The sequence below is a fragment of the Hibiscus syriacus genome, unplaced genomic scaffold (assembly GCF_006381635.1).
Source record: "Hibiscus syriacus cultivar Baekdansim isolate YM2019G1 unplaced genomic scaffold, ASM638163v2 tig00117021_pilon, whole genome shotgun sequence".
Taxonomy (NCBI): domain Eukaryota; kingdom Viridiplantae; phylum Streptophyta; class Magnoliopsida; order Malvales; family Malvaceae; genus Hibiscus; species Hibiscus syriacus.
The window spans coordinates 198,019-220,508 of record NW_024063527.1 but is presented as its reverse complement, the minus strand read 5'-3'; the positions used below and the strand labels follow the sequence as shown (position 1 = coordinate 220,508).

The following is a 22,490-nucleotide window of genomic DNA, read 5'->3' as shown; positions in this document are numbered from 1 at the left end:
GCATGTATAATTATAAACCCTAATTGTATATTTTTATATGAGCAGTAATTCATTTTAAACTATGATCTGTATGATTTAAATTGTAGTTGATTTATTTTAGCATGAGTGGTTACAAATGGTCATTTTAAAAGGAAAAATTTAAAAGAAAATTTTGGTTAGCCACTCCAGTGGTTCCGTGTGGCATTCTGATCAGTCGACTGTGTGTCGTACTGATTTAGGGTGTTACAATACTACCTAAAAACAATCAAGCCATATTGTCATCACTAAAAAAGAATAGATGCCATTGCAGCATGGAGGAATTTCATTGCAAAACAGTCATTAAACAAACGAAGCACAAATATTGAGTGAACTCGCTTTGAAAGAAAAGCAAGTTAAGAGCGACCACCATGGAAGCTGCAAGACGTTTTAAGAACAGTAAATGCTAATAAAAAAAAGGAAGCACTAATATAAGCTCTTATAAAGAATTTGTTGCGTTTATTCTAGATCTTCGAATGGGTCATAGTTTACCTCATTTCTTTGATGTTGAGATAGATGCAAACTTAACTGTTGTGGCCTGGCCTCTGCAGCTGCTATGAAAGAAGTTATGGGCAAAATTTAAGTAAAGTTGAAGAATGCCAAAGAAATACTAGTGAGGAAGAGAGGGGAACCACTGATATAAAGATAAGAGAGTGCAGTAAATGTACATAAGGAAGCTTACCTCTTTAATCCATGGTTTTCAGAACCGGACCGGTTAGCGAACCGGTCATACTACTGGTTTACTGGTCGAACCGATTCGACCGGTCAGAAGAACCGGACGACGTCATAATTATTTAAAAAATTAAATAAAAATACTAAAAATATTTAATAAAAAATAATTTTGTATATCACAAGTCATATTCAAAGCAAGTCATAGCATATATAAGTTAAAAACCATAAAATCAAGGTGAAACAAAATGATTCAAATTAACTACAATATAATATTTAAGGTAAAACATATTAAATAATAAATATAACTATATAACTATAATTAAAAAATAAATTTGGGGCTAAAAAAATCATAATAAAATGATATTGTTTGGTTTAATTTTTTTTAAAAACAATCCTACATGGCTAAGAAACATAGAAGAACATCCCAAAAGTCTAAAGAGTAAAAATATGAGAACAAAACAATCCCACATGGCTAAGAAACATAGAAGAGCATCCCAACTAACTTCTATAAATAATAGATGTAATTTGACATTCAAAATCATGGAGCCTTTTGGTGAGCATAGAGTGAACATTCTTTCACTTCAATCAAGCTCGAATTTTAGGCTTCAATCGAGCTTCTAAATTTTTTTTAGTTCAAGCCTTTTCGAGTTCAAGTTTTAATATTATATTTCGAGTTCGAGTTGAACTTGATAATTTTTAGTTCGTGAGTTTGAGTCGAGTTGAGCTTACTTTTAAAGTTTGAGTTGAGCTTAGCAATACTCGAGTTCGACTTAGCTCGTTTAACAAACGACGTCGTTTGGTTTAATTTTTTTTTAAAAAAAAACAAATTTTCGATTTTTTCCGGTTTTCAGCCGGTCCGGTTCGAACGGTTCAGCAGTTCCGGCCGGTTCATTAGTAACGATTCAACCGGTGTAGTTTGAACCGGACTAGACAGCGGTTCCCGGTTGAACCGGACTAGACAGCGGTTCCTGGTTGAACCGGACTAGACAACGGTTCCCGGTTGAACCGGCCGATCCGATCCGATTTTCAAAACACTGCTTTAATCCACTATTCTCTGCCTCGATAGAAATAATCAAGTACTAAATGCTTAAGGATGGGATTTGCATTACGACCAACTTAGTTAAAGCTGGACTCACAACTTTGAAGGGCCACCGGTCATCAACTGTTGCACTTGTGAGTTTTGCAATACTCCTCTTCATGGTGATGGTTGCATGGTGAGTGAAAAAAAGGAGAGAGAAGAAAAACGTCGGTCAAACGTTTTGGGGAGTCAAATGTCTGGTAAAACATTCTAGGTCATCGGTTTAACGTGTCACATCAACATTTTGTTACCTCAGTAACGACCGTTAACGGAAAGTGACTGATTTGTTACAAATCGATAATGGACCAATTTGTTACTTTTGAAACTTCAGTGGAAAAATGAAAACTTACTCAAACTTTAGTGACCATTTGTATAGTTTACCCTTTTATTAAATTGGAAGATGAAATGGACGAGTCATTTGGAGAGGGTGAAAGAGAAAATGAGTAAGAATTTGATGATGAGAGAAGCAACTTCATCGAATTCAAAGTAGGACTCAAGTTAGAGAAGACATTGCTACATCGTTATGAATTAATTATAGACCTAATTGGAAATCTAAGATAAATGTACTTTTTTTTATTGATTTCAAAATTTTCATTTGTTTAATCATATTTATTGGTATATTTTTCTAATAACTATATTTAAATTTAATAATTATTTTTTATTTATATTTTAAAAGATTAGTTACCAAAAATATATTTATTATTTTCACTTTTGAAAATAAATTTTCATTTCTTTTAACTAAACATGTTTTTTAATTTTTAGAAAAATGAAAATGAAAATTGTTTTTTTGAAAATAAAAACAACAAAAAAATAAAAAATATTTTCTAGAACTAAGCAAACCACTAATCACTTACATTTAAAAACACATTAAGCATAGTCGATGGTATTTGACAACAACACACAAGCAATTCATTAACCATAATCAAGCTTACCACACGTGAAATCGCCATCCAACATTACTTTAATTGAGCTATTCATGAGTGCCTTGGGCGTCAAAATCATTATTAGAAATTAATTCGTAATAACTAACTTGACACCAGAATCTAAGAAGACCACACTCACCAAAAATCTGAGATTACTGAGGGTCCCAAATCACCACACCAATCTCAATAGCTTTCGACTTTCTTTTTAGATTAGTAATTTCTTCAACCGAATGCTTGTCTAACAACTCAACATTATACAATTATCAATAAATCCTAAAATGTTTCTCTTTTTGGCATATCTATAATGTTGAATTGAACTAGAATTTTAGCTCAAGCTGCTGACTATTATGTGGGGAGCTCCTCAACGCTTCATTTAACTTGAGTATTGTCTTTTAAACACGTCGCAAAATTTAAGGGATAAAATTCGAGTATATTATTGTTTGGCACGTGTTTGGGTCTTGAGTCTAATGAAGAAGACAATCTTCTTTGAGGCCTTCAAATAGGTTTTTATCTTATTTGTCGTTGTTTGTTAGCGAAAATGTTAGATTTAATTACTTGTCTTGCTATTCAGAGATGATTCTATTTTACAAGAAGATACATATTAAATCTTGAATTTAACTAGGATAAGAGAAGATAAGCTTATTTGAGGGCTTGAAATAAGGGAATTACCTTCTTTATCGTATCAATTCACCTAAATATTGATTTAATTCATGATCAAGCTATTCAGTCGGATGGTTCCATTTTAATGAGTACATAAAAATATCGAATCCTAAGAGGGAAGAGGATAAACTTGTTTGAAGAATTGAATAGAGTTTTACTTGCTTCATTTTGTATTTACATAGAAATTTGATTTTAGTTCATGTCCAAGCTATTCCAATTCAATTAGGTGGTTAATTTAGAATGAAAATTTATTCAATATTTGCGTGTTATATAAATAATATTTTATTATAATTTACTTGATTTTTACTACTATTGTTTGATAAAAAGCAAGAGCCCAAAATGTATGCATCGGGTTTTGGTTACTGGGTCTCAAACCAAATTGTGATTTTGGGGCTCCAACTCCAAGTCTAACTCTTCCCAATCCATAGCCAGAAGAAGAATAAGAACTTCCTCTGTAACTGCAGCCGGGGTAAGCAAAGCCAAGTATTCTCGCAATCTTTCTCAAGGCTATTCTACTTGGTATAGGTTTAGAAGAGTTTTTAGTGGCTCAATTTCCATGTAATTTTGCTTCCTGTCTTCATATTTTGGTTGTTGATTATAACAACCTATTATTGCATATTGCGCGTTAACCCTAACAGTTCATGCAAAGTGGAATCGCAGATGGAAGCAGTGAAGGTTGAAGATTTTGGGCCTGAATCAGAAGTGGAGGATTTAGGGCGATATGTTGATAAAATATCCACCATTGTCAATGGGGTATTTTTCTTTATGAAATTTATAATCTAATCCCCACGTCAGGGCTCCTATACAGCTCACATGTTCAGATATTATTCTTTCTGTTTAGCATCGAGTTACTTTCTTTAGAGTGCAAGTTAATTTCAAATTGGACAACTGGGAGCTAGTATCTGAATATATTTTGTAATGTATTTCAGATTTCATGGATGGCTGTCGCAAGTTTGTTATTGTATTTCATCATGGATATATTGTCAATTTGTTATCGCTGTTTTTAGCAGCTTTTTGTTTTGCCCGTAATGTCCTGCTAACGTTGCTACATATTTATATAGTCCTGAATTTTGCAGCTTGCACATAAACTTGCATCTTTGCATTATTGATTAGAACTATATTGAACTTGCAGCTCGAGAAAAGGGTCAATGATGTTGAACATCTGTACTTGACTACGGACAATATGGAGTTGACTGTTACCAAATGTAATTCAGCTTGTAAGGAAAAAGTCAAGGAAAAACAGCTTACCGGCATTGAGAAGCGGCGGCAAGAAGCATCACATAGAGAAGCTGCTTCTATGAAGAGAATGCAGGAACTTATGCGCCAATTTACCACAATTTTACGGCAGGTAAGCATGAATAAATTTTTGTTTCATTTAGAGGTTTTGATCATATGGTCCAGTTCCACCATCTTGAAAGTCTTTGTATTTTTCCCTCCTTCCTTATAGATATCAATTTTGTTCTTCTAAAATGTTTTCTTAAATTTTCTGATTAAAACTTATTAATCTGTACCTAGTCGAGGCCAAAGAAAATTGAGTTTTTATCAGAAAAATTTCAAAGAATGTTTTAAGACGTTGTCTTGGTATTACAAGAATGGCAGGTGATTCTTTTATTTGGATGATGTATAAACTTCTCTTACAGATGGTTGACATGTCAAATGTCTTTTTGGAAGTTTTGCCCTTTAAGCCAGCACGGTATGCTGGAGCTTGATTCTTCATCATTTTTCTATCTTTGCTCTCTCTTTTCCTAATAATTTTTCTTCTTTTAGGGGGAACTTTTTACCAATTCTTATGTTGGATTATAGTTACCACAGCTATCCACACAGTTAATTTTTTTCCTCATAATAAACTCTATACTATAGCAATCATCCTTCTTGCCAATTTCATCTAGGTGGATGAATGCTTTTAGATGCAGATCATAAAACAGAAAACTTAGATTTTAAAATTTATTTATAAAAGCTTGAAGGTTTCACACCACAAACACACAATCCCCCAACCCCACCCCACCCTCAAAAGAAGAAGAAGGGAATTTTCATTTTAAATATTATTATATTTGTTGCAAATCAATAAAATTTTGAATATATACTTCCCATTCCTGTAATTGCATGAAAAGTAATGCATTCATCCCTCAAAATTAAACTATTTTTGTTGAAAATTAATGGAGTCAGCATTTTAAAATGTAAGCATCATTGCTGATTCTTAGTCATAATTTATGGTTAATTTCAATTGTACTTTCCGTTTGTCAGATAACACAGCACAAATGGGCACATCCTTTTATGCATCCAGTTGATGTTGAAGGTCTTGGGTTGCATGACTATTATGAGGTAAAGCTTATTTATTGTTTCAATAGTTTCTGATTGGTTTTCTCATTTATAAGGCATACTTTCTGTTTTCATTGGCCTTTATATTTGACTCTTTTCCTTGCTTTAGAAATTCACTGTTACTAATTTTTCTTATACACATGTACATAAAGACCTTTCACTAATCCTTATTTCTGAAATTTTGATTGTTTAATTTATTTATTCCTAAATATGTATGCTTTAACTGATGCATCTTAAGGTTGTGCATTTTAGGTAGTTCAGAAGCCTATGGACTTTGGTACAATAAAAAGCAAGATGGAGGCTAAGGATTGTACTGGGTACAAGAATGTACGTGAAATTTATTCCGATGTTAGATTGGTTTTTAAGAATGCCATGAAATACAATGATGAAAGACATGATGTTCACATAATGGCCAAAACTTTATTGGAAAAATTTGAGGAGAAGTGGCTGCAACTTTTGCCTAAAGTGGCCGAGGAGGTAAGCCTGTATTTGGGTGTAGGAACCTTCCACCAGTAAATGGTTGATGATTTATTAAACATGTTTTCATTAGTCTTTAAATTCTGCTTCAAACATGTGTAAGTTCACTTGCTTAAATTTATATGCAGGAGAAAAGACTGGTCGAGGAGGAAGCAAAAGCAGAGCTAGATGTGAAGCTGGCACAAGAGATAGTTCATTCTAACATGGCCAAAGAGTTGAGCAACGAAGTATGTAAAATGACAAGACTCTTGCATAAGAAAACTAAATTGGAAGAATGCATCTAACCTTCATTTTTTTTTACCAATTCTCATCCATAAACTCTGAACAATATTATTGTCAATTCTTTCAGCTTTGTGCGGTCGATTTGCAATTGGAGAAACTCAGACAGATAGTCATTCAGAAATGCAGGTTTGTTTGAAGATATGTAATGCAGAATTTGGTGTGTTTGGCTTAAATTTATGAATATTATCAATTGGTTTGCTTCAGGGAGTGGGAGGGAGGGAGTTAATCTTCTATATAAACTTCATCTAAATCTTCACCTCATTAGTATTTAGTTCTTAATTGCATTTTGTGGTAATGGTTTGGCGAATTATGGTGAGAGAGTTAACAGTCCGTTTCACTTTCAACCAGCCATAGGTTTTAAGGCAATTTTGTGGTAATTTTCAAACAGCCCGTTACATTTCATTTGTGTTTTGTGATAATTTTGTGGTAAATGACGTATATCATTATGTTTTTCTGGTAGAGGTGCCATAATTCTGACTTGTGTTGATAGAATAAAGATCACATTTAGGTTATTGGGGTAATTCTGTTGTAAATATATCTGCCTAAATTATTACTTGTACATTTTTCTGTCTATTTTTGCATGCCTGATCATTTGAGTTTGTATTTATAATTCTTCGAGACCTTTAGCTTCTGACTACAGACCATGAATAGGAAAATGCCGACTGAAGAGAAAAAGAAACTTGGGATGGCTCTCACCCGATTGTCTCCTGAAGATCTTAGTAAGGCTCTTGAGATCGTTGCTGAGAACAATCCAGGCTTTCAACCAACAGCACAAGAGGTGGATCTTGATATAGATGCACAGGTAAAAATGCTTTGGTCCAATAATGAGTCTCTAATAATTCATCTTTTCTATATAGTTTGCTATGTCTTTGTAAGGCCGCAAAGCAGCTACTTAGGTGTATTCTCTTTTGTTTTGGATTCCACAGAGTGAATTAACTTTGTGGAGATTAAAGTTTTTTGTTCAAGACAAATTAAAACATGCCGGAAAGTGCTCTGAAGTTGTGGACTGCAACAATATAAATAATAATGAGAATACCGTCAAGAGCAACTCCAAAAGAAGAAGAGAGATGTCTGATGCTCTTACGAAGAATGCCATAAAGAGAAATAGGAAGCTCTCTCCCAACTCATGAGCTTCAGGTAAGTATTATACTGTTTGTCCTTCGGTTAACCATTGAAGTTGCCCAGTGTCTGAATATTATTGTTAAATGTAATGTGGTAGTGAGAATTGGAGTTATGGTGGTGGCAGAACTCGTTACAACTATGTGAAGGGTACATAAATTTTTATTACAGTCCCCTGTATATTTCTTTTCCTTTTTACCTTGTCATAAAATTGAAGGGTAAATAATGATATGCATTTTGTATTTGCTTTGCTTTATTTGCATTTTGTTTTTGCAATGTGGCACGCTGGGGTGGATGCGTTAAGCCTAGGAGAGCAAGTGTACATCCATTATTTTGAAAGAAAAAAATTGTTAATTTTAATCTAGTGTATTAAGCAGAGGGGAAAATAAGGGAATTTGCGTACTCATTTTTTTTTAGAAAAAAAAGGAGTATTGAAATTTTAGAGCTCAGTTTTTAAATTTCTGGATCCATCATTGGTGGTATGTCTAAGATCATATATCTTTTTTTTTCTTTCAATTTTTTGAAGAGTATAAGATTATTACAAATTAGTATTTATTCAAAAATAAATTAGTCCATTAACAATACACAGGCATTTTGTAAATACAATTGTTTAAATTTATGTTCTCCTAGAAAATGGCATTATTTTTTTTATCATCTTTTTGGCGTGGAAATCATTTAATAGGTTTGATTGTCTATATCTTTAGATCCTAACAAAGGTGAGGTAAACCAACCAATTCTGATATTAAATATCAAGAATTGCAATCGTTAACATGCAAGATGTTCTTGCTTAGTTTTTTAGTGTTTCATTTTTTTTGTTTTGATATAATCACCGGTATCCAATCTATTGATCGACCAATCCAGATTGGGCATTGCAGAGGCAAGGGCGACTCTCCTAATCCAGTTTATTCGCAATCGTCAGGATTTAAATTCTTAACCTTACTTAAAGGATCTAGTGTCTCATTTCATAATTATCGGTAGTTTTTAGTGTTTCGATCAATAAAATGCCTCCTAAGTTGAAGAATATGTGAAATCTTGGTATCCATTCAAATTCTAGTGTGCAATCACTTAATGGCACATTACTAATGCTTCAAGTCATCATACAACAGCTCTGATGTCAAACAGAACGATCTACGTCGAGTCGAACAGAATTCCTTTACCCTCTATTTGTCCCCCCATGCGTGCTCCTATTTGCCACGTGGATTACATTGATTCGTTATTAACTTAAGCTTAATATTCGTATAAAGGGCAAAAAATTTCTGCCTCTACTAAGTTCGGTTTTAAGCTTAATATTCGTATACCATTTAAATATTTTTATAATTTATCTAAATATGTAATTAATTTCAATCACAATTTAATCTAAATATTAATTCTATTAACCCTATAACAATGATATATTTTGGTGCAGTGGGTGAAGGTTGATTTATCTTTAGGTCCCATATTTGATTCTTTCCAAATCCAATTCATATTTTCTTTAAAAATTTTGCATCCATCGGAATTCAACATAAATATTATTTTTGTGAATCCTATAATAAATAATGAATAAATATATTTTTGTCAATTTCGTAATATTGGATATCAAACTTAAAAGAGGCCGCCTACGATATAAGATAGTTGTAAAAATTATGAACATCCTTATTGCCAGAAACATTTTAAAACAAACAAACAAAAATGCAGTCTTAGATCAGTGATATGGTGCCAGTCTTAAATTCTTTGATATACAGCGAAGCATAACGTAAAAAAACTAATCCAACAGATCAACCATTGATGGTCTTATCTGTCTACTGAAACGCTTACATCAAGCATATTATTCTAGGAAATTTCCTGACGAAACTGCATAACTATTATAAGCTAAAGGGATACAAAGGTCATGCCACTTGCTTTTGGAAGTGATGGAGCTGGTGGTGATGCTGATTGTGGTGCATATATTCAACACCACCATTGTTCTCCGATGCATTCACCGCCTCGGACAACCCCTTGGTCGGGTTTCGGGTTAGCTCGAGCAACGAGTCCCTCACATGATCAGCCTGAAGCATCTCACAGTTTTTCTACCACCAGACAGGTAAATTCATAGTTGATCTCATAAATTTATATGCACTACATGTTCTGAAATGAATTACCTCTACTTTGAAAACATTTGAAACAAGGCCTCTGAAGCTGTTTACATTTGCATTTGTTACTTCCAACCCCAATGAATCCAAAGCCTCCATTAATCTCACAAATCCGCCTGGTTTGTGCTCACTAAAAACTTTAACAAAAAACTGGTTCCCATTGATTTGGGCAACTTCAACTTGTACCTGAACATCCCATCTTTGTTAAATTATTATTTTAACACCAACAAAGGGATGAGAATATATGTATTTGATTTGATTTTACCTCCATTTGCTGTGTCTTGTGGGTACAAAGGTCCACATCAGGAAAGCTATGGGGTCCCTTATCATGTTCCGGGTTAGAATACAGAGGGATTTGATCATTTTGTAAGAAAATATCAGACTGAAACTTGTTATGGATCCCATTGTTGCCTGTTTTCTTAGCACCATTGTTGTTATCCGAATGTTCTTCGAGTTCATCTTGGAGTTCTTTCTCTTGGTTTTGCAATTCCTTCACGAACTCAATCGCATCTCCAAGGATTGAAGCTCTATCCAGCTAACAATAATGAATGTACAGTGTCAAAACATATCTTTTTTTGTCTTAAGTTACACAAGACAATTGATGACTAAGTGTACCTTTGAGATTTTGGGAACCAAAGATCGAAGAGCATAGAGTCTTTCATTAAGCTTCTTCCTTCTTTTTCTCTCAGCAACAAGGTTTTTGGACTGCCCTTTGGACCCTGCTCTCCTTTGGTATCTTGCATCATCTTCATCATCGTTCTGATCACTGCAATCCGAAATCGAATCCGACCGTCTGTTCTCTTGTTTGATAGAATCCTTTTCATTCCCTTGGATGACGATTGATTCATTGGTCATCATTGAATTCAATGGATCCATCTCTTGAAGTCCATTATTATCCTTATGTGGGTTAACAACCTTGTCTGAAATGAAAACATCATGAGACCCTTCGATGCATGCATCGATATGATTGGTTTTATCTTCTGAATGATAATGATACTGCTGCAGGGTGTTTGTCGATCGAATTTGATCAATGGAGATGTCATACGGTAGGTTCAGCGTTTCGAGTGTGGTAGCCAATGGCGGTTGGAAATGGTTCACGGAATCCTTTTCATCATTCCCATTGCTCGAAAGAGGATTTGCTTGAAACTCATTCAATGAACGGGATCCAAGTACATTCAAATGTGTATCAATGGAACTTGAATTCATCATTGAGATTTGCTCCAATGAGATGTTGCAGAGGGTCACAATGTAGTCCATGAGAATTTTGTCTTCACATACCTGTTGTAAGAACATTTAAATTTTCTCGAAACATAATCTGCTTAAAACCAATGAGAAAAACAACATAAACTACGTACTTGTTTGGCAACAAAAAGATCAACCAATCCTTCTGCAACTGGAATCAAAATCCTAGTTCCAACTATATCCTGCAAAAATATTCTAACAACATCAAAAAACTTGTTTTTTTTTCCCGAAAATTTTTAAGAATAAGACTTGAAGATGTATTAGTTACTAACCTCAAGAACATTTGAATCCGAATTAGAAGAGAAGTTTAACCAGTTGGGTTGATTTGAAATCAAGGCTTGTGCATGATTTCTGTTTAGTGTAAAATCATCAAAAACACCCATAAAAGACGAAGGAGATAGGATGAAAGAGAGAGAGAAACGTTAAGGTAACAATACCCAGAATCTAAGGGCATGCTAGAAGGAAGATGGGCGAGCAATTCACAGGATCTGGTTTTAGGATGCTGAAACATCACATCCCTGCAAGGAAGGACTGAAGTAACAGGAAATTGAAGCTCTCCACCACTTTCAATACTCTCAGTTCCACCACAACAGCAATCCACCCATTCAATAAACCTGGACAAATCCCCCACAAACAATGTTCATTAACATTGGTGCATACATAAGAAAGTGAGATATATGTATGTATGTATGTATGCATGTTTGTATTGTCATCACATGCATGCAACACACCATGGTTTAAACTCTAACCTTTGATCATCACTCAGTTTCCAGAGAACGCAATAGTCCCATCCTTTAGGACCCACCAGCTGCCGTAGTCTCTCCATGAGGTTTTGAAAGATATTCATCCTATTGACGTTCAATGAGGTTTTGACGAGGGGGACGGGAAACGGACAATGCCAGACAAAACAAAGAAGTAAACCAAAGATGAGTACAAGGTGGAGTTGATAGCAATGGTTAACTGCATCACCATCCAATTCAAACATACTCTTACCTCTTCCTTAAACTAAAAGAAAGAACAAAATCTTAATACCCTAAATTGAAGAAAGACTCGACTTTTAATGAACCCCCTCGTCAATGTCTCGCATTATTTTTATATGTAGAAAGAAAGTTTATTTTATTTTTGTTATTTGGTAGGTGAAATGCAGTGCATGAGAAAGAAGTTCAAGCTTGGTACATCACATATATACATAAAATATACGTACGTATATATATTTGAAGTGTATAAATTAAAGTAAAGAAATGAGAGATATATTGAAGGAGCAAATATTGCATGACCTAAGATTACGTATAAAACTTTAGCTATCTGCTTTATAAGTTTGTTGAATTTTGCTTATGGGTGTCTCGTGTCTCAACTACTCTCCTCTCTTTTTCTTTCAAACTAAACTAATTAGAGGAAGCCGTACATTCGCCAGTTGTGTTCAGATTAGGGCAAAAAATCTCAAGAGCCTGTTGGTTCCCCATTTGGAGGAAATTATTAACTGTTCATCCATATATTTTTGACGTTACAACCATGTATTAATAACTGCACTTTATCTTTTTAAAAGTATTACTTGGAAATTTTACGTAATTTAAACAAATTAAATGATCTAAGCCTAGAATGAATTTTGCATATAATAAACGTTTGAGATAAGGTTATCTTAGCAAAGTAATGACCCACATTATTAGCGTCCTACTAGGTTTAGAAAAAGAACTTAACATTCAAACATTCATAAATTAGAGGCTGACGAAAAAAATTATCTCTGACAGAAAAAAAAACTTTGAAAATTAAAATTAAAAATTAACAAAATAGACAACCAAGATTTTACTTCACTTTGGGAAAAACCACGGTTAGATGAGGAGAAAATTCATTGACATGAATAGGAAAGAATACAAGAGGTTATGGACAATATAATATCTAATTCTAACTTTTAATATCTATTTATAAATATAGATACTCGATCACAAAAGAAACTAAATAAAGTAAAAAGTTACTTTATAAAAAACTATTTTTAATAAATTACTCTATGTTAATAAAGTTTTCTACTTTTAATCAAACTATGTTTACTACTTTCTCAATTAAATTGGACCACTTTGATTTCAAGTCAAACTTTAACAAATCTCTACCTTGACACGAATTCTGAAAATACAAACGATTCGAGACAAAACACATAAATTCGGTGAGACACAAAAAATAATTTTTCAATTTAACGAACAAGTCATCCACTTCTTCCACAAAACGCTTTAGAGGAATATTCTTCAACAATGATTGTTAACTAAATCTAAAGTTAGCCAAAACTTGGCTTTAGTCTTCACATCAGTAAGGAAATCATAAGTGCTAACTTCGCTCAAACTTGTTCACTGCAAGTTTTTCTTCTATTTTTTTTCCGATATACTCATGGAACTAAATTTTCTTCTTCTCGAATCCGTTATGGCCACATAACTGAACTTTCTTTTTCTTCTTAACTTTTTATGTCCATAGAATAGTTGTTTTGTTCAACACACAATTCTCATTTACTACGAAGGGAAAATAATATTTCATCTTCTATAATTGTTGAACCCTGCAGAATATAAAACTTGGTAGTCTTTCTCTACTCTTTTATCAGAATAATATAACTCTTGCAAATTCATATACCTCTACCTTTCACAATTTGAATTTAGGGTTGCGATCCAACAACTACTTCTCATACTTTGAAGATGTCAATATCGTGATCGAATCAAACAACTCAGGCGCTTTGATATTAATTTGTTATAAGATTAACGACATGCGTAATAATCGCTCAATAAAATAGACGCCGAGATTTTACGTGAAAAATCCTTTTGTGAAAAAAACCCTTTTGGGAAAAACACAAAGAGAAGAAGATAAAATTTAATGATGTCAAGAGAAGAATAATATAAGGGGAGTTTTCATATACAACATAATATCTAACTCTAACCTTTAGTATCTATTTAGAGAGATATATAATTGATTACAAACAAAATTAAATAAAGTAAAAAGTTATTTTATAAAAAGTTACTTTAATAAAATACTCTAGTTTTAATCAATTTTATTACTTTCTAAATTAAATTGCATCATTGATACAATTTGAATCTATTTTTAACAATTATTATATAAAATCTGTACAAGATCATATATAAAGTAAACATTTATCCTCCTAAAGTATTGTAAGTTATTGGATACCGCCATCACCTGCTCCAAATTTTAGGTGTACAAATTCTTAAAGAGAATTTGATAATTTAAAGGAGAATATTCAGTGCAATGATTTCATCAATCGGGATAAATCTATTTTTAATACAGTAGTTCATTGTGACATAATTTTTTATTAATTTGTTTGATTTAATTTTTTATCTATTTTATCGGTACTAACGCCTTATTTTTACAGTATTATTACCAATATTATTCAACATCGGGTTGCTTAGTTTATGAAGAGGATCGATTAGAATTGGAATTCTTTTGTCCGAATGGCTCCAAGTGAACCTCATTACTTTCACAAACGTCGAATTCATTTCTCCATCTTCCATTACTTTCATTCCTCTTTCATTGCTATAATTGATACATTTTTCATTAATTCAAGGCTCTCAACCACGTCCAAAATCTAATCACTCATTCAATTCTTGGGTTGATTCACTCCTTTACTTCCCGTTTGGATCTTCTTGTGCTTTTAAAATCTTTACCATTTGAAATATTCTAATCATTTCTCTATCTTATTTTCCTCTATATCCTTTAGTTCAAATTCTTTCTTCCAAATAACTTCAAGCTAAACCTTGCAAGTGCTGCAGTTGAGAAGGCTTGTCATGATCAGTTTAATTAATGAAACGAAAACCCCAATCATGTCCGAACCCCACTGCTGCAAACAAGTATAAATTCATGCTTTTTCATATTTATGGTTGGAATTCAATAATGGTGTCTACTAGCTAACTATCAATAATTGCTAGATAAGGATAGAGCAGCCATTCCCAACCAAATAAGTGGCAAGTTCCCATTAATTGCCCTCTCCAACTTATCAGGCAATTAAAAGCTGGTCCATTGCTCGATATTCAGCGCCCATTATTGATCGTGAAGCCATTAATTCTTGCCATCGCTGACTTCAATAATAGCTCGATTCTGTTCCCATTGGCCTCAAGGATCAATAACAGCAGTTTATATATGTATCTTAAAGGCCAACCTCTTTATGGTTGAAAAGCCATAAAGCCAGCTAAGATACCAAACACTAAATAAGCAGCCGATTATGTGGTTAAAGATAAAGCTATGTTCCATAATTAATGTAAAGGTTTTCATGCAGTTACAGCTGCTTTGATTATATATATACATGATAGATACAAGGCAAAAACTGTAGGAAGATGGCCGGAACTGGAAATATCAGTGTTGTTGAAGATGAGGAAAATGTATACACTGGAACTAGAGTCCGACCCTTTGTCCCCACACCAAGGCAAGCCTCACTAATTTTTTTACGATTTTTGCAGTTTGTAGAAGATCAAATTGTACATTCTTCAAATAAATTTGCAGGGTAGAACAAAGGAGAGTTGGGGATCATGAGAAGAAGCAAAATCCCACAACCTTGAACAGTATTTTATCCCCCAAAGAGCTTTTCTCCTTGGAGGTATCTGGATTTATGTATTTACTTTGTGTACTTATTTGAGGGCATTACTAATCTCAGGGATTTAAGTTTGGACCGCGTTTTTGTCTCCGTTACTTTTGTTGCGGTTACAGACGGATGCTATTATAGTTACTACGGGTATCGTAGTAGTGTAATAACGATTTCTGTTCTCACTTTATTGCCGCTATTCCGATAGCAGACCACCTGTCTAATCTTACAGTGCTACTGAATTGTCAGGTTTGGAGAGCATCTTTGGCAGAGCTCCTTGGAACAGCAGTGTTGGTGTTTGCAATGGACACCATAGTCATCTCCTCCTACGAGACACAAACAAATATGCCGCACCTTATAATGTCATTTCTTATTGGTGTCACCATCACAGTTCTCCTCCTAGCTACGTTTCCCATCTCCGGTGGCCACATCAACCCCGTCATCAGCCTGGCCGCGGCGCTTTCCGGTGTTATTTCGCTCTCACGCGCCGTCGTATATATATTGGCTCAATGTGTTGGGGGAGTTCTAGGGGCACTTGCATTGCAAGCTGTGGTAAACACCAACATTGAGCAAACGTTTTCTCTCGGTGGCTGCACACTCACAATTGTTGTGCCGAGTGCAACCGGTCCTTCCGTTATCGGTCTCCGAACGATCCAGGCGTTATGGCTCGAGATAATTTGCACCTTTGTGTTCCTCTTTGGTTCCATATGGATTGCTTTTGATAAACGTCAGGCCAGGCACTTGGGTCGAGTTGTAGTTTGCTCGATCATCGGTGTCGTGGTCGGCCTTATCGTGTTTATATCGACGACTGTAACTTCCGCCAAGGGCTACGCCGGGGTTGGGATGAACCCGGCAAGATGTTTGGGGCCGGCTTTGATTAGAGGCGGCCACCTTTGGAACGGACACTGGGTTTTTTGGGCGGGACCTGCCATTGCTTGTGGAGCGTTTGCTCTTTATACAAAGCTCATCCCAAGTGAACTGTTGCATAACTGAATGCCCCAAACCACGATGTCAAAAATAATATATATATATATAGAGAGAGAGAGAGCTCTTCATTTTAGGTTAATCTAAATGGTGTAAGAATATGAATAATTTCTCGTGTTTTTCAAGGATGCTTATGGAGATCCATCCAACTTTAAATGAACATTATTTTCTTCATAAGTGTGAGAGTTTTACATCCTATAGTACACATTTCTTGAGCTTATATCAAATTTATCGAATAATTTTAAACATAGATAAATTACACGTTTATTCACTAAATTATATTTTTTCTTTTATTTTACTCACCGTATTTTTAATTTTTTTAATTTGCTTATTAAACTTTTTCTGTCACTTAACCGTTAATTTTCAGTCGTGTTATGATGTGAATTATTTAAATATTTTTTAATAATTAAAAATAAATAAAAATTAAGATAATTAAAAAATTCATTTTTATTCTTTCTTCTTCCACCTCTTCCCGTTTTCTCTCGAATTTTCTCAACTTGTACAAACCCAAATTCCGGTCACCATGCCAGTTGTCGTTCTGACCACCACCACCCATCTTCGTCGGAAATCAATAATTCTCAAAATCCCATCTAACACGTCTCACCATTTTAAATACAAATTTGACATTCTATTAACTGAAAAAACAACTCAAACCCTAAATCCCAAATTTTAACCCCCACCCCTCCCTCATCATGGTAGCACCTTCATGGATGTTGATGATGAATGCTCGTTTCCATTTCGAACCTGTGGATTCGTAGGCATTTGAATGGTGGCCTCAGAGTGCTCGCACCAACTGCATCTTCTTTTGCATCGTGGCGTCCTTGATCCTATTTGACCCCTAACACCATCGCCTCCTCTTCATTTCTTGTCTATTATCCAAATTTAGAATACAGATTCAACACAAAATGATTAATGAATGATATCTTTTGTTTTAAGAAGGAAAAAGAAAATTGATCAAGCTTACCTTGGAAAAACTTACTTTCGATTTACCTTCAGCTTTGTATATCATTTGGGTTGTGGTTAAAATCATGAGAAAAAGAAGGAAAATAAAACAATGTCTCCTGCAAACCATTTTGTGTGGATGGAAAGAACAATGGAAGGAGATGAACTAAATTGTTAAAAAATAAGATAACAAAGAGGGTGGAATAATAAATGGGAGTGAAGAAAACAATCACTGAATCGACCTTGAGAAATAAATGAGCATCGGAAAATATAAAATAGCATTAATAAAATGTTAATTGAATAATAAAATAATAAAATAATAAAAAAGTGGCAGGTCATGTTAAGAATTAAACGGCGGAGTTAAAAAAAAATTAATGTCTAAAATTTAGTAAGTAAATTGAAAAAATTGAAAATATAATGAATAAAATAAAAGAAAGAGTAAAGTTCTATAAGTAAGTGTGTAATTTACCCTTAATGATAAAATATAATGTTATTAATCTTAAAATATCTAATTCAAATAGTTGTATCTGAAAAGTATATATACATTATCAATGAATTAAATTTTTTTAAATAAATATTATATTATAATTATCTTGAACTATTAAAAAAAATAGAAAAAGAGCTTATAACATGTCACAAATACGATCCTAAACTCGTAGCGATTTGATCCGTTGAAAATCAACATAGGACTTGTGCGTAGGGATCGGTGCACTAAACTTTCCAGAGACCATTGCATATCTTCTATTTTAAAAGAAATTGTTAAAATCAGTTTAATATATTAAGGGGATAAAAAGATTTAAAAAAATACAAATTCATCTTTAAAAAAGATAAATATTAAAAATTTTACTCTATTTTTAAATTCGTCCCTCTGGTTCTTACAGTGAATAAATTAAATTACAAATGATAGGGTGACATAATAACATACAGAGTGTATTAACATTAAACATAATCGCATCTGTAATTAACTGACATCATAGCTTTCAGCATAATGTCATACAGATCAGTGTACTTGAACACATAATGTGATAATTTAATATCCAATTAAGTTATAACGTATTACGTTTATATATATATATATATATATTCAATGTGTGAATTTTATTTTAAAAATTAGGTTAGATTTTAGTTCAAATGATGGATATAGAGCATATAATGTTCAAATTATATTCAAATGAGTCAAGACCTAATTTAACTCGACTCATGATCATCCATACATCTTAGATAAGTGTAGATATTAATATGTATTAAAAAAATCTTAAAATTTAAAAAAGATAATATTACATATCTTATCCTACATAAATTTTCTCACAATATATGATCATTATTTCTTTTGCAAATATTTCTTAAAAAATAAGAAAAATATGAATAAACTTATAGATATCTTTTAATCTATTTTTTTAAATTTATTTTTAAAATACTTTTATAGATATATCCTTTATTTTATAGTATTTTTCTTGAATAAACAACACTGATGATCTCGTTTATTTTTTATCTGTTTAATTTTAATCATCGATTTTGAAAACAAAAATCAGTTTTGCTTATTTATATTTTCGAATTGTAACTTTTTGGTCATTCGGATGTCAATCTTCACTAAATTATTGACATTGACATGTTAACAAATTTGTTAATTTCTAATTTTAATACTTAAATTGTTGGTTGTAGAGTGCTTAATGTTAATTGTAGGGAATATGTGAGTTTGGGAGTAGAGTGCTTAATGTTGGGGTAGCGTGCTCATTTTGTCTTCAAGAGAATATCTAAAATAAAATATTAGAATATATAGCGCCACTTTAATGACAAAAATGTGAAGTATAAAAATGTTCTCCGACTATAGAACTTGTTTTGTTGAGTTTCTCAATTGTTAAAAATTATAAATGATCTTTTAACTATAGAAAGTTACTTTGTTAAGTTCTTGTAACATCCCAATCATCGGGTCAGTGACCAAAATGTAAGAACTTTTAAATTCATGGTTGAATTAGAATAATTTGATAAATTCAAAGATTTATGGAGGAATTTTTGTGTTGGGTATTATAGCAAACATGGATAGTTAACAAGGGTAAAATGGTAATTTACAGGGAAATATATTTTAATTGCTTTCTTATTGGATAAGTATGTGGTAAAAAGAGAGAAGTGTATAGAACTCTTTTTTTTCTTCTTCTTGCCGTGGACTTCATTGGCAAATGTAAGGTTTTGTAAATTTGATGATTTCTTTATTTTTTGGGTTGATTTTGGAAGCTTGGATGTTAAATAAGTTTAAGGAAAGCTTGAATAGGATTAAAACATCAAGAGGATTGATTAGACATGGATTTGTAAAATGGGTTTTAAGATGAATTTTTGATATGGTTTGGTTTTTAGAGTTTTGGTGGGATTTTTTACTTTTCAATGAGTAAATTAAAGGGTTAGGAGTATTAAAAATGATTAAGAGCTTGGTTGAAAACATGGCATGATTTTTAAATGTAAGTGTTTTAGTGAGAATTTGGTATGTCTAAGAGTAGTAATTGATGACAAGTTGGTTTGAATGAAAAAAGTTTAGTTTAAAGGCTTAAGGAATGATGTTATAATAGATTTGAGAGGATTTTTGGGTGATTTTCGAAGTAAAAATGGCAATTCTGGGCTTCGAGTATCGATACCGTTCGAATAGTATCGATACTTCAAGGGAAAAATCTGTGAAATTATTAAGGGTAGTATCCATACCGGTTGAAGGGGTATCGATACTGTATGAGTAGTATCGATATTGGTTGAAGGGGTATCGATACTGTATGGATAGTATCGATACCGGTTGAAGGGGTATCAATACTGTATGGGTAGTATCGATGCCAGAATGATGGTATCGATACCATTTTTAAGATGCAATTACAAAATGTTATATCGGTATCGGTACCATGAGGAGGTATCGACACCCTTGAAGGGAAGTATCGGTATTGTTGGGGTAGTACCGATACTTCTAAACATGAAATGGAAATTTAGGGTTTCTTTCATCATAAGTTATTCCTGATTGGATATTAATGAGTCGAAGAATGATATTGATTATTGGTGTAGTGTTTGAACGTATTCAACTTCCGGTCAGCTCGGCATATTGATTATCATTTTGGAAGGGTTAAGGATTTGGACTAGATTTCAGTGAGGCAAAGGTGAGTGCAACTTCTCGGTTTTGTAACAGAATTGAGGAAGGCTTGCAATATGCCAACCTCAGTGTTTTCGATCGAAAACTTTATAATTTCTTTATTTTTATATTGCAATATTTTATTCAATTTATATTATACAAGTTATGTTTTATGGTTATATGAATATGGAAATGTGAACTTTGAATAAGTGAATGTGAAAAGACTCTATGAGAGAGAAACTATGTGAATAAGAAACACTTCGAATAATGATTGATAATAATGATGTGATTAATAGCCCAAAGTATATGTATGAGGATTAGAGGTATAGTTGTCATGCCAAGAGTCGAGGGTTTTATGTGGTCCTTCGGGATAATTATGTAGTCCTTCGGGACAAATATGTGGCACTTCGGTGCAAACCTATGTGGTCATTCGGGACAATTATGTGGCATTTCGGTGCAAATTACGAGCTGTGGTGATAGCATTAGTGCACAACCTCAATTTACTCAAATACCTAGCGTTCTCAATAGTATACCTTGTGCATTTGGAACAAAGACATACAAAGTGAAACTATTCATAAGTATACTTTTGATATGCAAAATAATGAAAGTTCTTTGTATAACATTTCAAATAAAACAAATAAGATTTTGTTTACTAAGTTAGCACTATTAGTATTGCCTCACTAAGTCATCGACTTAGCGTGTGATTTTCTCATGCGTAGGTTTGAAGAAAACACAAGACTGAGTTGTGGATGATAGCATATCATCAGAAGATCAGATCAGGACAAATTAAATGTAGATTTTTCTGTTAATTTTTATAAACTATTGGCATGTATTATACTTTTAATTTGAAATGCTCTGATCAATTTTGTAAACTCTTATATTTTTGGTATTTATGTAAATTATTAAGTTTTTATGTAAAAATGTATGTGAAATGACTATCTTATTAAATAAGTTTATATCTTTTTATTTTGATTTAAAATTTTAATTTTTGTTCCTATTTGTGACTTGCATATGTTTTGAAAAGTCAAATGTGACACCTCGGATTCATATTCGGGTCGGATACGGGTTAAGGGTGTTACAGTTCTGACTATTAAAAGTTATAATATGGTCACCCAATTACTAATATATTTCAAATTCGTCATTTTCTAATAAAAATATACATTCATTTGAGCTGGACATAAACTTGCTGACTCTCAATACATAAAATACAACTCAAATAGTTTTGTGGTCAATTTTTATCATATCCCATTCCCAAGGAACATGTCAACGTTCAACTCAAACAATCGTCGATTATTTTAACAAAAAAGGAAGAGTCTGAAACATATGAAGTCGGGTGGTCATTTTGTAACTTTTGATAGTCAAAGATTCAACAAAGCAACGCCTTATAATCAAGTGATCATTATGTAACTTTTAATAGTCGGAGAACTCAAGAAAGCAACATCTTATAGTAAATGGATCATTTGTGTACTTTACCTTAAAAGAAACTATTATTTTTTTTTAAATTTAGATTTGAACAAATGTATTTATCAGGTATATGTCTGTAATTAATAAATTAAAAAATATATCTGAACAAGTACTAAATCATAATACCCAGATTTAAAAAATATTGGAACCAATTGTGGGGGTAAACAACTTTCTATAAAGAGCTTTTAGCTTATTTGAGCATAAATAGCTTATTGGTAGTCAAACTATCTATTTTTAGTGTTTGTTAAACATCTTTTTGAAATAATTTATTGTGCAAATAATCTGAAAATGAAAACCTGGAAAATCTTGTGGTTTGGGAGAGCTTATTGCAAAATAAGATGTTAAATTACATATTTGACCTTATTATTTCCATAATTACTTCTTTGCCATAAAACCTAATCTAATGAAATAGCATCCATCCTAATATATTTTAGTGAAAATTTATTTTATTATTCTATTTTTTAGTTATAGATTCTCAAATATATTTTAGTTAAGAAAATATAGCAAAACATGAAAGTAGAAAAAAATGTAGTGTTGATAT

The 22,490-nt window shown here is 32.8% G+C and overlaps 3 protein-coding genes across 6 annotated transcripts; 2 read left to right on the top strand and 1 right to left on the bottom strand.

Moving 5' to 3' along the window:
• Nucleotides 1-3,755: 3,755 nt before the first annotated feature.
• Nucleotides 3,756-7,790, top strand: LOC120195883 (transcription factor GTE1-like). 4 transcript variants are annotated; one of them, XM_039197820.1, is made up of 9 exons: nt 3,756-3,817; nt 4,009-4,101; nt 4,481-4,696; nt 5,593-5,670; nt 5,920-6,144; nt 6,273-6,371; nt 6,494-6,552; nt 7,078-7,228; nt 7,353-7,556. In XM_039197820.1, exons 2-9 carry the CDS (start codon nt 4,009-4,011, stop codon nt 7,554-7,556), a joined length of 1,125 nt encoding a protein of 374 aa, XP_039053751.1. In that variant the 5' UTR covers nt 3,756-3,817. The 4 variants fall into 4 exon arrangements, with proteins under 4 accessions (XP_039053751.1, XP_039053750.1, XP_039053753.1 ...); XM_039197819.1 differs by having other exon boundaries at nt 3,817-3,906; XM_039197822.1 differs by lacking the exon at nt 3,756-3,817 and having other exon boundaries at nt 3,835-4,101; nt 5,920-5,994; nt 7,353-7,790.
• Nucleotides 7,791-9,410: 1,620 nt separating this feature from the next.
• Nucleotides 9,411-11,763, bottom strand: LOC120195897 (transcription factor ABORTED MICROSPORES-like). Its single transcript, XM_039197835.1, has 8 exons — nt 11,645-11,763; nt 11,333-11,509; nt 11,168-11,246; nt 11,009-11,077; nt 10,269-10,931; nt 9,919-10,188; nt 9,663-9,839; nt 9,411-9,590 (listed from the first exon to the last, which is right to left on the bottom strand). Exons 1-8 carry the CDS (start codon nt 11,740-11,742, stop codon nt 9,411-9,413), a joined length of 1,713 nt encoding a protein of 570 aa, XP_039053766.1. The 5' UTR covers nt 11,743-11,763.
• Nucleotides 11,764-15,203: 3,440 nt separating this feature from the next.
• On the top strand, nt 15,204-16,510 carry LOC120195766 (probable aquaporin PIP2-7). The gene is made up of 3 exons (XM_039197689.1): nt 15,204-15,303; nt 15,381-15,474; nt 15,709-16,510. The coding sequence occupies exons 1-3, from the start codon at nt 15,215-15,217 to the stop codon at nt 16,450-16,452; spliced, it is 927 nt and encodes a 308-aa protein (XP_039053620.1). The 5' UTR covers nt 15,204-15,214; the 3' UTR covers nt 16,453-16,510.
• The last annotated feature ends 5,980 nt before the right edge of the window (nt 16,511-22,490 follow it).

What these genes read in the sequence shown, in the direction of transcription:
- LOC120195883 (XM_039197821.1), top strand. Translation starts at nt 4,009, where the DNA reads ATGGAAGCAGTGAAGGTTGAAGATTTTGGGCCTGAATCAGAAGTGGAG. An exon ending in GGTTGCATGACTATTATGAG is followed by an intron (nt 5,671 to 5,919) that starts GTAAAGCTTATT and finishes TGTGCATTTTAG; the next exon opens with GTAGTTCAGAAGCCTATGGA. An exon ending in TGCCTAAAGTGGCCGAGGAG is followed by an intron (nt 6,145 to 6,272) that starts GTAAGCCTGTAT and finishes ATTTATATGCAG; the next exon opens with GAGAAAAGACTGGTCGAGGA.
- LOC120195897 (XM_039197835.1), bottom strand. Translation starts at nt 11,742, where the DNA reads ATGAATATCTTTCAAAACCTCATGGAGAGACTACGGCAGCTGGTGGGT. An exon ending in TGGTTCCCAAAATCTCAAAG is followed by an intron (nt 10,189 to 10,268) that starts GTACACTTAGTC and finishes CATTATTGTTAG; the next exon opens with CTGGATAGAGCTTCAATCCT. An exon ending in CAAATGTTTTCAAAGTAGAG is followed by an intron (nt 9,591 to 9,662) that starts GTAATTCATTTC and finishes GTCTGGTGGTAG; the next exon opens with AAAAACTGTGAGATGCTTCA.
- LOC120195766 (XM_039197689.1), top strand. Translation starts at nt 15,215, where the DNA reads ATGGCCGGAACTGGAAATATCAGTGTTGTTGAAGATGAGGAAAATGTA. An exon ending in CCCTTTGTCCCCACACCAAG is followed by an intron (nt 15,304 to 15,380) that starts GCAAGCCTCACT and finishes ATAAATTTGCAG; the next exon opens with GGTAGAACAAAGGAGAGTTG. An exon ending in AAGAGCTTTTCTCCTTGGAG is followed by an intron (nt 15,475 to 15,708) that starts GTATCTGGATTT and finishes CTGAATTGTCAG; the next exon opens with GTTTGGAGAGCATCTTTGGC.